General features: G+C 44.0%; 1 protein-coding gene and 1 long non-coding RNA gene across 2 annotated transcripts in view; both read right to left on the bottom strand.

The window, feature by feature from the left end:
• NAE1 (NEDD8 activating enzyme E1 subunit 1) overlaps nucleotides 1–883 on the bottom strand; it is a 39,033-nt gene extending 38,150 nt beyond the window's left edge. Inside the window, exon 1 of the mRNA XM_056526065.1 lies at nucleotides 671–883. Coding sequence (XP_056382040.1) covers nucleotides 671–720 — 50 coding nt within the window. The 5' untranslated portion in view covers nucleotides 721–883. The remainder of the gene's footprint in view (nucleotides 1–670) is intronic.
• A 4,817-nt stretch (nucleotides 884–5,700) lies between these two features.
• Nucleotides 5,701–13,962, bottom strand: part of LOC130276550 (uncharacterized) — a 55,041-nt gene continuing 46,779 nt past the window's right edge. The window contains exon 3 of the long non-coding RNA XR_008845164.1: nucleotides 5,701–6,094. This is a non-coding gene — a long non-coding RNA (uncharacterized LOC130276550). The remainder of the gene's footprint in view (nucleotides 6,095–13,962) is intronic.

Below are 13,962 nucleotides of genomic sequence, written 5' to 3'. Positions count from 1 at the left end.
ACTACTATATAGTCCAACATGATGGGTGTTGTAGTATTGCAACAGCTGGAGGCACCCCTCGTTGGAAAACACTGACCTATACTATATACTACTATATAGTCCAACATGATGGGTGTTGTAGTTTTCATTTGGGGCAGCTGCTGTGACACAGACTGTATCAGGGCATGCTGGGAGTTGTAGTTAGTAACTAACTGCAACTCCCAAATTGAATACAAAAGGCGATCAAAATGTCACATCAAAACAAAAACGGTACAGATCGGGCGCAAAAAATAAACCCTTAAAAAAGGTGAAATAAAAAAAGTTATAGGGGTCAGAATAAGACAACATTGTCCCTGCATATGTGTATCCTGTGATGTCACGCATATATAATTAATTATGCAAATTCAAATGGCCGGTATTTTTTTTGTTTTGCAAGAAAGGTGGCAACCCTAGTGTCATCCCATTAGATGAAGGATAAGACGGTACAGACATACTGAATTATTATACAACAGTAACAAGCAAGAGCATTAAGTAATATATAGTGGCATTGTACTAGAGCCCAGAAACAAAACAGCTTCATGACTATGGACTCTACGGCATCAGTGTAAACAGGAACCACAGCTCGGAGAAGAGCACATTACAGTCCTCCCAGTGCATCATCCGGACTATACTAAACCTCCAGGAACCGTACCTGAGCTGCCGGTCATACTTCTGCTCTTTCACCAAGGCTCCCTGCGCCATGATTTCCCCCGGAAGGAAAAGCAACCAGCAAATCCCACTGTCACCCAGCAGATGGCGCACGCACTCACAGGATCTGATCACAAATTCACGAGTGAACTGCTGAGTACAAGCTTAGCCAGCAGAGGGAGCTCGGACAATACATGCCATAGATGGCGCAGAGAAAATGAAATCTCTCTCTGTTGTATAAACTGTGAACAGCCACCAGATGGCGCTGAGTGATTGACCGTAGTATATTGTCGTGTGGTAACTCTCAAGTGCACAATGCACGAAACGTGTCTCACCAAGCAGGTCGGCAGCCTCCATATACTGTACCTGTATTAGAATTGTGTGATTTTACCTCACGGACGTGCTTGTTGCAGGTATTTCCTCACATATAATGGGGCACATTTATTTAAAAAAAAAGAAAACAACCTGTATAAAGGAGCAGTTATCCATTTCAACCAATTAGATTCCTAAAGCCGCTGAAAAATAAAAGCTGGAGTCTGATTAATAAATCACCCCCTTCATGTATGTTCACTTGTTTTCTGTGGAACTACAAGACTCAGCATGAAATATCATAATATTCTTATGAACTTTATAATGCTACTATATTTCAATGTCTACCTAAATTTCTGTGACGACACTACAAATCCCAGTGTATCATGTGACTAAGAGGTACTCTGGGGAACTTAAACCATAACCCATCCTTTTGTGGCGGCCACTGGGTGGTAGTAGTTGTAGCTTGTTCACTTTGTGACGCCAGGGCACTGTTTATCCGATCCAGGGTCCGAAGGTGGGAAGCAGTCTTCCTGGGCCAGACACGATGAGCCAATAAACACACCGACGTCAGGTTATGGTTAACTGCTTTTACTGAGCTTGTGAAGTTGATATAACACAAACAGCTGGCCTTAGTGTGAGAGTGCAGCGTATCCCTTGCGAGTCTTGTTGCCGTTCTGAGACTTGTGGTGCATTTCACCAGACGGAATTGTAGAATTTGTGGTTCTGGTAGCCATGGTCCTTCCAAGGCACTGTAGACTATTCTGCAGGGGCATGTAATCCTCCCGCGAGTGACACTTGTAGGATGAGCAGTAGTAGGCCTCTGCTTAGGACACACGACACAGCACACCTGAGCTTAGCTGTTGCTCAGGAGCCTGGATGAAACTAGACTAAACAATGTCCAGCACTAGACTGACTAAAGGTGCATTCACGGTGCATTAAAGGTGTTTTTGCAATACATTTTATGTGAAAACCGTACGGAAACGTATTGAAAACCGTATGCATTGACTCTCCATTGAAAACCGTATGCCAAAAGATGCATCAGGTTGTGTCCGTTTTGCATCCTGTACGGTTTTGTCAGGTTTTTTCCTGTTCCCAAAACCGTAGCCTGCCACGGTTTTTGGTCCAGGTGAAAAACTGTATCAAACTGTATACGTTTTTTTAAAACATGGGAGTCACGGGGAACCGTACAGAACTGTATGTGCGTATGGTTCCATCCGGTTTTACGGCCGAAAACGCAGCCGACCGGAGTGAACTGCAGCCTCCGGTCGGCTGCATTTTCGGCCGTATGCGGTTTCCCGACCGTAGGCAAAAACTTGGTCGACCACGTTTTTGCCTGCGGTCGGGAAACCGCATACGGCCGAAAACGCAGCCGCCCGGAGGCTGCAGTTCACTCCGGTCGGCTCATAGACATGCATTAAATAGGGTCGACCACGTTTTTGCCTGCGGTCAGGAAACCGCATACGGCCGAAAACGCAGCCGATCGGAGGCTGCGGTTCACTCCGGCCGGCTCATAGACATGCATTAAATACGGTTCCCCTATACGGCTGAGTGCGGGCTACACAATTAAGCCCTGCCCCCTCCTCCCAGCCGTATAAGGGAACCGTAAGTACAAAGCGTAGTGTGAACCTAGCCTTAGTCAGGTTTTTTTAATCAAAAACCTGATACGGGAACTGCATTGCAAAAACGTGGTGTGAATGCACCCTTACTCCTTCCCTGTACCTCACTATACAGAGGGGACTTTTGGGGTCTCATTGGCTCACATGGTCAGATGGAGTTTATTGCTCACATTTCTAAAGGCACAGTAAGATATTAAACTTACATAACTTACATACATGGAACTAAAACAAAATAAATTTAAAGAAAATATATTATTCTTATTTCACAATATTCACATTATTGATATACCGTATATACTCGAGTATTAGCCATTCCGAATATAAGCCGATGCCCCTAATTTTACCCCAAAAACCTAGGAAAAAGTTATCGACTCGACTATAAGCCTAGGGTGGGAAATAAATCATCCCCCCATATCATCATCCCCACCTGTCTTCATCCAGACCCCCGTCATTAACACCCCAGTCATCATCACCCCCATCATTATCACCCTGTCATCATCACCCTGTCATCATTATCAACCTGTCATTATCACCCTTGTCTTCATCCCCCCCCCCCCTTCATCATCACCGCCTGTCAATCCCTTCGTCAGTGGTCTTCAATCTGCGGACCTCCAGATGTTGCAAAACATCTGGATGTCCGCAGGTTGAAGACCACTGCGGCCTTCGTCATCATCCAGACCCTCCTTTTGTTTTCTACTCCCCAGTTTCTCGGCGCGAAGGAAGGGTGAGCTGTTCTGGGCCGTCCATCTTCGGCCATCTATGCTGCAGGGACCGTCCGGTGGGGAGGGTTAGTCGTTCCGGGCTGTCCATCTTCACCGGGAGGCCCTCTTCTCCGCTCCGGGCCGGCCACGGACTAGCGATGTTGCCTTGACGACAACGTGCAGGGACGTCTGTGCGCAGCAGACGTCCATGACGTCCCTGCGCATGAACGTCCCTGCACGGTGGCATCAATGCAGCGTCACTAGTTCGAGGCCAGCCCGAAGCGGAGAAAGGGGCCTCCTGGTGAAGATGGACAGCCCGGAACGACTAACCCTCCCACCGGATGGTCCCTGCAGCATAGATGGCCGAAGATGGACGGCCCGTACCATCCCCTCACAGCTAAGCCACCCCTCACAGTTCACTCGAGTATAAGCCAAAGCTCGGCTTCTACTCGAGTATATACGGTATAAAAGAACGTCAGTGGGCCCAACACCTTCTGCTGCCAGGCTGCCCGAGTCAGTCCTCAACCGCGTGACTGCCACTTGTGCTGGGACACCACACTTTCCCTCTCACCAACCTATTTATTTGTCTAAATATCATTCATAAGCTATATAGAGCAGTTTCCCTATTTTAGCCGTCACTTACATGCAAGGAGTGAGAGAAAGACGATTCTCAGATCCTGCTTGTCTTTGTGCAAACCCCTCAATTGGGGAAATTTATCAAAACCTGTGCAGAGAAAATGTTGACCAGTTGCCCATAGCAACCAATCAGATCGCTTCATTTTTAACAAGGCCTCTGAATTGTGAAATAAGCGATCTGATTAGTTGCTATGGGCAACTGATCAACTATTCCTCTGCACAGGTTTTGAGAAATCTCCTCCAAAGACACTAGCCCCCACCCATCTGCAAGACAAACACCACATGATTTATGGCCCTCCACCTCCCCTCCCCCTCCCCTCCCTGTATGAGGAGCTTGCCAGTGTGAGGTGCAGACTTGCGTCCTATGCAATTCTGCGTTCGCTCCTCCCCTCAGCTGTTCAGAGATTTTCGAAGATACAGCGAGGGGAAGGACGCAACTCTGCACCTCCCTCAGCCCCGTACACAGTTCCCTCCTCGCACCTACCTCAGGAGGAGAGGAGGCACATAGATTTTCACAGCCCCGCTTCTGTCGGCAGAAGTGAAGTCAATTTTCACAGCCCCGTTCCTGTCAGCAGGAGGGACTAGTGCTGGGTGGTATACTGGTTCATACCGAATACGGCAATTTTTGTGCTGCACAATATGAATTTTTCACATAGCGCAATACCGGTTGGGCCCCTCCCCCTCGGGAATGAATTTATCAACCCGGCCAGCTTCTTACATGACAGTGGGCTCAGCCTATCACTGGCTGAGGCGGAACATTGCTGCGGCCAGTGATAGGCTGACGGTTCTCCGACGTTCCTGTCCCCAGGAAGAGCGTGAGGCCGACGTAGGAAGGTACGTTAAAGTTTATTTTGTTTATCTTTTGCAGCCCGGGCATAGGGATACAGCGCAGAGCTGGGCTGATAATTAATTTGGGGGGGAGAAGCAGAGCAGTGCTCGCGGGTCATATGATTTCGGGGGGGGGGGGGATACCATTATATACCGTGGAACCACCATAAGTTACAAAAATACCATGATACACATATTTGGTCATACCGCCCAGATCTAGGAGGGATGTAAATTTTCACAGCCCTGCTCGCACGGGGCTGTGAAAATCTACATCCCTGAGCGGGGCTGGGGTCACAGGAGTGGGGCTGTGAAAATTTACATCTCTACTCCTCTAGCTCTGCCCTCCCCTCGCTGTATCTTCGTAAATCTCCAGACAGCTGAGGGGAGGAGCGATTGCAGAACTGCATAGGACGCAGTTCTGCACCTCACACAGAGAAGTCCAGTGAAGATTCTCAGTCAGATCTAATCACTGACTGCTTCCATTCAGAGCATAGAATGATTTATTGCTGGTTGCTGCTCACTGTGTTGACAACAACACAGCATGCACACAGATAGTAAAAGCAATTGGCTGGCAGCCATTACACAGAGTGGCACTGACTTCTGGGAGTTGTAGTCTGGGCTGCAAGCAAAGAAAAATATTATTTAGGAGATAACGGGCCACAGAAGCTGGGAAAACCATATGGATAACTACAGGGGACACAGAAGAGGTATTGTGGTGGCTTTGGGGCATTTTTATTTTTCTTAACTTCCTTGGAGCACCCTTTAATATGGCTCTGTGCCATGACAAATGTCAGTGTATCCTACATAGACAATTTCTGGTGTTACAGCAGGACGTGGGGAGATACAGGAGAGAAGACAATACAGCACAGGTTATTGGACGTTTTGATAATGGGCTAAGAAGCTCAAATCCACATTGAGTCCTTTATTCTTTGAATCATAAAAAACTATCATTTTATTATAAATAAGATGACGCCGAAGGAAAATGAGTCTACCAGATGGTTGTAGCATTTATGGTTCATCACCTGGTAAAACATGAGTTAGGAAATGAGGTATATATGAGAGGGGATTTATATACTGAAATTATGACGACCGGTCAGTGATTAGATAAAGACAGGATTCATAGAGAGTATTTTGAGTTATGGAAGAAGTTACAGACCATAAGCATCAGTCCTACTATCTGCATCAGTCATACAGGAATGTTCCCTTTCTCTTGGGTGATGTAACCAGGAGATCCTAATGAGTCTGTCACTATATTCTCCCCAAATACATTCACTGCTGATAAGGCAAAGTGATTTTGACATGTCTGATGTCCTCTAGGAGGATACTTTCAGGTCACTGCAGAGAAAAAAAACATAATTTATCAGAGTTTTATCATGTGACTGGTCTAAAGATGTAAGTACTTTTATAAATACATGTTCATGTAGGTATTGGAGTCCGCAAATCATCGCTGCTGCAAAGGCTCTGTGGAGTGAAATGTAGGGGATTATTAGTGGTCACATATGTAATCATGCAGAGAACATAAGGCGACTGCACAAAAATGTCCTATTGGTGTCTTCATTTGTTTTCCTGCTGTCATTACTCTAGGACTACAATGTACATGTGGCAGATTTTTATTATCTTCTCTTCAATGGTTCAGTTATAAAAAATCGACCTTGTTGTCTTTATAACAAATGGCATCCATTCCATCATTATGTCACACAGGTCTCCTCCCGCCATATAGTCTATCGCTATCTTGTAAACAGTCAGTGTTTATGGTCATTTTTAGGGCTTTCGGCTCTGTAAAAACTTTGTCCTCAATACACTTCATGGTCATGACAGCAGCAGCTCTTCACTGACCAGATCTGATCTGACCAGATCTGTAGGTGAAGAAAAAAAACAGGGAGACCAGAGGGGGCGCCTCGTGTGATCAGAGATAGAGACGTAGCGGGGCCTATAGGACCCCTAGGTAGTGGCTGCTCACCTTGCGGCAAGTAAAAACTTGCATATCAACCCATGGTTGGGGTTAGAGAAGAAAGCAGGAACCGCTGTTAAGCCTCAGGTTGCAGGAGAGGTAGAACTGTTTCTTGGGAGAAGACCAATAGAAGTACAGCAAAAAGACCAATAGTAGTACAGCAAAATTACTTTGGGATGGCGCTGCTGGTTCCAATGTTGGAGATAACAAACCGTAGCCAGAGATGTAGGTAGTACAAAACACTGGACAGTTTATTTAGAAATGCATAAAAATTGCATTAAAATAAATCTGTTTTATTGTTTTTTATGCATTTCTAAATAAACTATCCAGTGTTTTGTACTACCTACATCTCTGGCTACGGTTTGGTATCTCCACCATTGGAACCAGCAGCGCCATCCCAAGATTATTTTGCTGTACTACTACAGATCTGATTCCAAGATGACCTAGAGGAGAATCACACACAGATTAGGCCAAACTCTATGATATAGGGCTATATTTATCAGAACGATTAGAATGCAATGAACATGTATATCCCTCAAGTCTATATGAGCCAGGATACACTTTTGACAAGTAGTATAAATTTACATTTACTTTTCCCCTGTCCAAGGTTATCATGGAATTTGAGGTTGTCAAGGTCAATGTCTTTCATTGTGTTGACCAGTTCTTTAGGGGATGGAGCATGGCCACTGCATAAACAAGGTCTTCTAGTGCCATGTCGCAGGTTGGCATAAGGCTTCCATCTGCTGAGACAGGAGAATGATGTGTTATTATATAGACCTCCAGAACCACTTTGCTGGATTTTACTTGTATATAGAGATATATAAGAAATGGGTAATGGGCGTTCCCACACATTCGTATGTCCCATAATAATGATAATAATGTACACATGCCAACGAGCTTTCATTTAATAAATCTAAAGGGGAAAAATCGAATTGATCAGAAATCAGAAAATCCGCCATTGTTGCTCATAGCAAACAATGTTGCCTAAATATTAAATCTGAAGCGAAAGCTACACTGGGAATGTTTGCCCTCAGCAACATGTTCAGCTCCTGTTCTAATAGAACATTATGGAATATTGGTAAATCATATAGCACAAAGCAGAGCAAAAATGTGATGTCTGGGCTGTTCAGGTATTTAAAGGATTAGTGCGGTATCTGTCTTTCAAAATTAACATGAAAAAGTCCTGCTAACATCTATAATGCAAGAAAAATGTTGGGAAACAGACATTAACACATAAATACAAGTATCTGAAATGTGGTAAACAACAAAAGGAATCCATACAGAGGAAATCTTACCTGGTGCATCTTCCACCAATGAACTGTTGGATTCAAACAAAAAATATGATTGTTGTTTGGGCTTTATGAGGAATGATAACCTGGATCTTCTTAAAGGAAATCTGTCATCAGAATCACGCGCACTAAACCTGTTACACAGGCTTGTAGTGCTGGTGATCCTGATTAAAACGCTCCTTACCTGGTTAAAAATGGTTCAGCGGTTCTCCAGATATCTATATTTTTAGTTTTCTGTTATTCCCTGGCTTGGGACTCAGTGGGAGGTCTTATCATCTCGGACTCGGCTACACGTCATTATAGCTGGGCGGAGCTGCCGCCCGGCTCATGAATATTCATGAACTTATCCACACAAATATATCTATATATAACCTGCTTGTTCCTTCAGTTTGTGAATAAAAACACCCTCCGTCCCTCCCTTCCTCCCACCCCCGACTTTTCACTCATGCAGCCCGTCTTATTACTTGTATTGGGCCGCAGCTCGAGTGAAGCCGGGGGGAGAACGCCGCTTCCAGGTGTACGGAACGCGGCGCATGCGCTGCCCTCCCCACCAGACCTAGAAATATTCATGAGCCGGGGGCGGCCGCTCCGCCCAGCTAGAATGACGTGTGGCCGAGTCCAAGATGATAAGACCTCCCACTGAGTCCCATTACATTTTGTAATAATTATAGTTTAATTCATGTGATTTACTTTCCTCTGTAACAGGGACCCTGTTCCTCTCCCCAGTCCCCCGATTTACAGGTGACGTTTTCTCTAACCGGAGTTGTTTACTTTTCTTTTTTTTACTATCTGGCCTAGACCGCCATTATGATTTCTCCTGTACAAGACTTCTCCACAGAACCAGTCAAACAAATATTTTAGGCCCCTTTCTGCAGTACAATACCCACCTATGTACAAACACCCCATGTTTATTGTCACACACAGTAATAGTACCCACTTGGGTCCCCATAAATATGTTTGGCCCCCTTAGTGCTCCCAAATATAGCTGTAGGCCCCCAAACTGCCCCATATATACTGTCCTGCTTTGTTGCTCCACTGCTCCTCCGGGCTGGGGACCTATTGTTATGGCTCATAGCAGTAGGTCCCCGGTCTGCAGGGGCAGTGAAGCAACAAAGCTGATGGTAGTTACTGCCCCCAGCAGCCCAGTGCCTGCGCTTCCCCTTTGCTGCCCTCCGCTCCTCGGTGCAGTGACATCAGTTGACCATTTCTTTCAAAGTGGTCCAGACCAGTAACCAGTGGCTGTGGTTGCCATTACTGATTTTTTTTCAAGTACCCCAGGTTGAGAACCACTGTTGAGAACCACTCTTTGGGTTCATCTCCTCTTCTTCACCTCTATAATATACTTTGCTAAAACCAAGTAGTAAAAGTGGTCGGCACTAACTGAATAACATCGACTTCATATGACATCACAGTCCAGGCTGTCAGAGCATTGGAACACAGGTGTGTGCACATAAACGGTGGTGTTCTTTCTCTGTAGTGGAGATACAATTTCAATGTGCATAAAAGAATGACAGAAGGCACTCACGGTTATGATGTTGTGCAGAACTTCTTTATTCGGGGTGCATAAAAACTTGGCAATAGCCATTTCTTAATTTTAAAATATATATATGCAGAATATACATAATCCCCCTGTGCGTTTGTTCTGAGGATCCATTTAGCTTCACATTGTAATAGAGCTTTGCGTTTATCAACAATTAATTTTTACAGAAGATGTCAACACCCTTACCTGGGAGCATCATAGGTCAGATGGTATTTACGCTGCCATCCGCTTCAGGGTAGGCGTGGTCTGAGGAAGCGCTGTTTGTTAGGCGCGAAATGGCTGTTACCATGCTACTTGTCTAACCCGACCTGGCGTCCAGCTGTTGAAGTTTTCATGCACCACGAATAAAGAAGTTCTGCACAACATCATAACCGTGAGTGCCTTCCGTCATTCTTTTATGCACATTGAAATTGTATCTCCACTACAGAGAAAGAGCACCACCGTTTATGTGCATTCACCTGTGTTCCAGTGCTCTGACAGCCTGGACTGTGATGTCATATGAAGTCTATGTTAGGCTGGGTTCACATCACGTTTTTGCCATACGGTTTTCAATCCGTTTTTCTAAAGAAAACCGTATGGCAAAAAAACGGATGGAACAGTATGGGAAAAAGTAAACCGTATGCGTTTTTAAACTGTATAGTGTTTTTAAAAGTGCATACAGTTCCGTCCGTTTAAAAAAATATATATATGTACGTTTTTGAAAATTTTGTCCATTTTTAATGGGAGGGGTGTTGGGTGGGGACTTTATAATGCAAATGCACATGTGCAAAGTAAAAACAGTATACGGTTTCCCGTATGGAACTGTATACATGTGCCTTTCCCATTGACGTCCATGTTAAAAAAAAAACGTATGCGTTTGCAGTACTGTTTTTAAACCGGAGTCAAAACCGTGGTTGACCACGTTTTTGTCTCTGGTTTAAAAGAGCATAACTGATCAGAGCACAACTGTAAAGACGTCTGTATTAATTTACATTAAGTCACTACCTGCGGGATCGTCCAGATTCCTGAAATGAATACAGATGATCCACACAGTAGCAGTATGGATAACGCAGAGGGGGCGCTAAGTGCGGGACCCCAGGGTGCGTACGATTTTTTCATGGTACGCTGACAAATTATGGGTAAGCACATGGCACTTTTTTTTTGTGTGATATTCAATAGCACCTTATTTAACCCCATGTTTACATTTGCAACTTTGCACATAAGAGGTGGTCAGGAAGCAGCAGGACTTATTACTCAGCAACACCATGCAGTGTGCATAATAGAGCCTGGTTATAATGCAATTTGCCAGTCCACTCTTTAATATTAATAGTACTGCTCATTAGCAGTCCATGAGGGTTTGTATATTTCAAACTGTTGTTTATTGATGCATGAGACTTTTGCCTATGTACTAGTGATTTTTCACACTAATCTGTGCTCGGCTAATATACAATCAATACTGTACCTCTGCAGCAGTCCAAGTACTGCACCTTTGTTCATCTCTCCCACATGTTGAGTTGTTAATATATATATGTAATATATGTAAGATTTTGCTATTAATTCAAGTGGTATTTATACTCCATTTTTCTTTTTGGTGTTATGCAATATCTAGAGGAGTGGCCATTATTTATTGGAGGATCCTGGTAAACTGCCACAATACATTCTGAAATATAAACAAGAAGGGTGCCATTTTGGGTTCTTTTGTTTATTAGTTCTTAAAATGGACAGAGATGTCAGCAGAGAGCACTGTGCTCATGATGTCAGCAGAGAGCTCTGTGTTCCAAAAAGAAAATAATTTCCTCTGTAGTATTCAGCAGCTAAAAAGTACTGGAAGGATTATAATTTTTTAATAGAAGTAATGTAAAAATCTGTTTAACTTTCTGGCACCAGTTGAGTTAAAAAAAAAAGTTTTCCACCGGTGTACCCCTTTAAGGTAAAAATAGGCTGAGTCCCTTAGGGGATGAGGACCGGGTGTCTCGTGTCTCCGATCTTGCATTGCAAGGTCCAAGTTTCCGCTGTGTGAAAATTGTTAACAAGTGCAAGTCTCCTGCAGCAGCCACTTCACGTGGAAAGTATTCCATACATGTGAGGACTCCAGGGAGTGTAAACACACACATATTCATACCACAGCCAGGAATAAATATGTCATGGCCTGAACCCTCTTCTCAGCACGTGGGATGTAGACCCTGGCTGCTGGCCTGAAGAGGGGTCACAGAAGTTGGTGTTTGTGATGTACTGCTAGATTATTTGCTCGCCTTTCACACATGACTGTAGACTGTCAAAGGGCAATGAAATTAAAGGGGACATTTTGCACCATTAGGGTCAGGCTATTACCCATGAACATAGTCCAACAGTGCCACTGGTTTAAACAAAGACTTATTTAAGTCAGATTTTTACTTCACCTTATTTGCTAATATTACAGCACCTCTACCTCACCCATGTGCATGTTCTCACCACTTATTAACCTCCTAAGGATGCAGCTGTTTTTGGCTCTTAAAGAGGATTTCCAAGATCAGAATGTAGATAGCGTATGCTTTATTATTAGGCCATCATCAACAGATTGGTAGGGGAATGCTACCAGGTGTATGGTGGGCAGGAGCACAGACCCATGTAAACAAAGGAGAGACCACTGCACTCACTAGAGTGCATGCACCCCCTTTAACCTGTTAAAGAGGTACTCCACAGCCCCAGTGTTCTGCTACCACGCCCCTTCCCATAGACTTGCATTGAGGGGACCATGACATCATGACCCCCACAGCCCGCACCCTGCATTCGGAACAAAATGTTATGAACGCTGGGGCAGTGGAGTACCCCTTTAAGGATGAAGGGTCTACAGGTACCGTCCTGGTACTTAAGGACCAAGGGCGTACCTGTACACCCTGAATCCTTAAGCAGTTTTGAAGCGAGTGCAGGACTATCAGTAGCCAGACATTCACTGTTAATGAGATGAAGCGGCGATCCCACCGCTGCCGGTCATTAACCCTTTAGACGCTGTGACCAATGCTGATCATGGCATCTAAAGTGAAAGATCTCCAGTAACACAGAGAGGCTCACAGAACCCTAGCAATGTGATCGCGGGGGTTTAGCGAGCTAAAATCGCAGAGGAGGGTCCCCTTACCTGCCTTCTGCCGCCGATCTTATTGATGTAGCCTGGCTTAGCCAGGCATAGCATTATACAGTAAATGCAAATTAATGATTGCATATCAAAGTCCCCTTTAAAAAGTGTAAAACAATAAATTTAAAAAAGTTACTAAATTTATATAAAACCCCCTCCCGCTGTCTGATGGTTTGTGCATTCCTCGTGTACCCCGCTTCCAGCATTAAAGCTGCAGTCTGCATGAAGTTTCCTGAGTGCCGTGTCTTTCATCTTTCGATTGGATACTGTTGCTACCTTGCTTTGCACGAGCACCGGATAGTCTGCTACACGCCCGGCTACTTTTGTGAGAGGATCCAGCCTAGTAACGTGACCCCACAGGTGGAGTGGTGCTGACTATTTTCTTCTGATTGAATAAAAAAAAAAAAAATTACCCTTATTTTCCCATTGTAAAAAAAATAAAAAAAAAAATAACATATTTGGTAACACCGCGTACATTAATGTCCAAACTATTAAAATATAATGTTTATGATCCCGCACAGTGAACGGCTTAAATGAAAAAAATAACACCAAAAAGACTGATTTTTAATCACATCATATATTAGAAAACATTTTTAAAAAGCAATAAAAAAAGTACCAAGCAAAGCAAAAATGGTACCGATAAAAACTACAGATCATGACACAAAAAATGAGCCCTCATACATCTTTGTATATGGAAAAGCCTGCCAGGCTTTCTCATTCACAGCGCAGCAGCCGACACAGGAGCAGAGGTAAGCCCTATGACTCCCTCTGAAGTGGATCGTTCCCCAGCGATCGCACTGCGGGGGGGGGGGGGGATCCACCCCATTGGACCACCAGGGAGCAGTTAAAAATCTACGGCGAAAAAAAAAAATCATTGTGCGATAAAATGTAAGAAAAAATGGCATCTTGTAACTTCTGGGGGCTTCCTTTTCTACGCAGTACATTTTTGGGAAAAATTACACCTTAATTATATAGGTTTGATTTTGTCGTACTTCTGGAAAAAATTATAACTACATGCACTAAAATGTGTAAGTTTAACATTGTCAACATTGTCAACATTGTAAGACAGTTTTTTTTTTTGTGGCATGACTTATTTTTAATACTATCATTTGAGGGCATATAACATATTAATTATACTATACTCCCTATACAGGTGGCTTACTACCAGCCACCCAACAAATAGAAAGCAAATGTGTCTCTCACACAAGTCACAATGTCCCCTTTTTGAGATTGAAACCTCTGGGTTCAAACTCTCATGAGTGATACAGACCCTTACAGCCTCAGCTTCCATACTATGTTACACCTAGTTTCAAAGCCAAATGATATAAGCTG

The sequence above is a fragment of the Hyla sarda genome, chromosome 6 (genome assembly GCF_029499605.1).
Source record: "Hyla sarda isolate aHylSar1 chromosome 6, aHylSar1.hap1, whole genome shotgun sequence".
Lineage (NCBI taxonomy): Eukaryota > Metazoa > Chordata > Amphibia > Anura > Hylidae > Hyla > Hyla sarda.
Note: the sequence above shows the minus strand (reverse complement) of the source record. Positions and strands in the feature narration are given on the sequence as shown.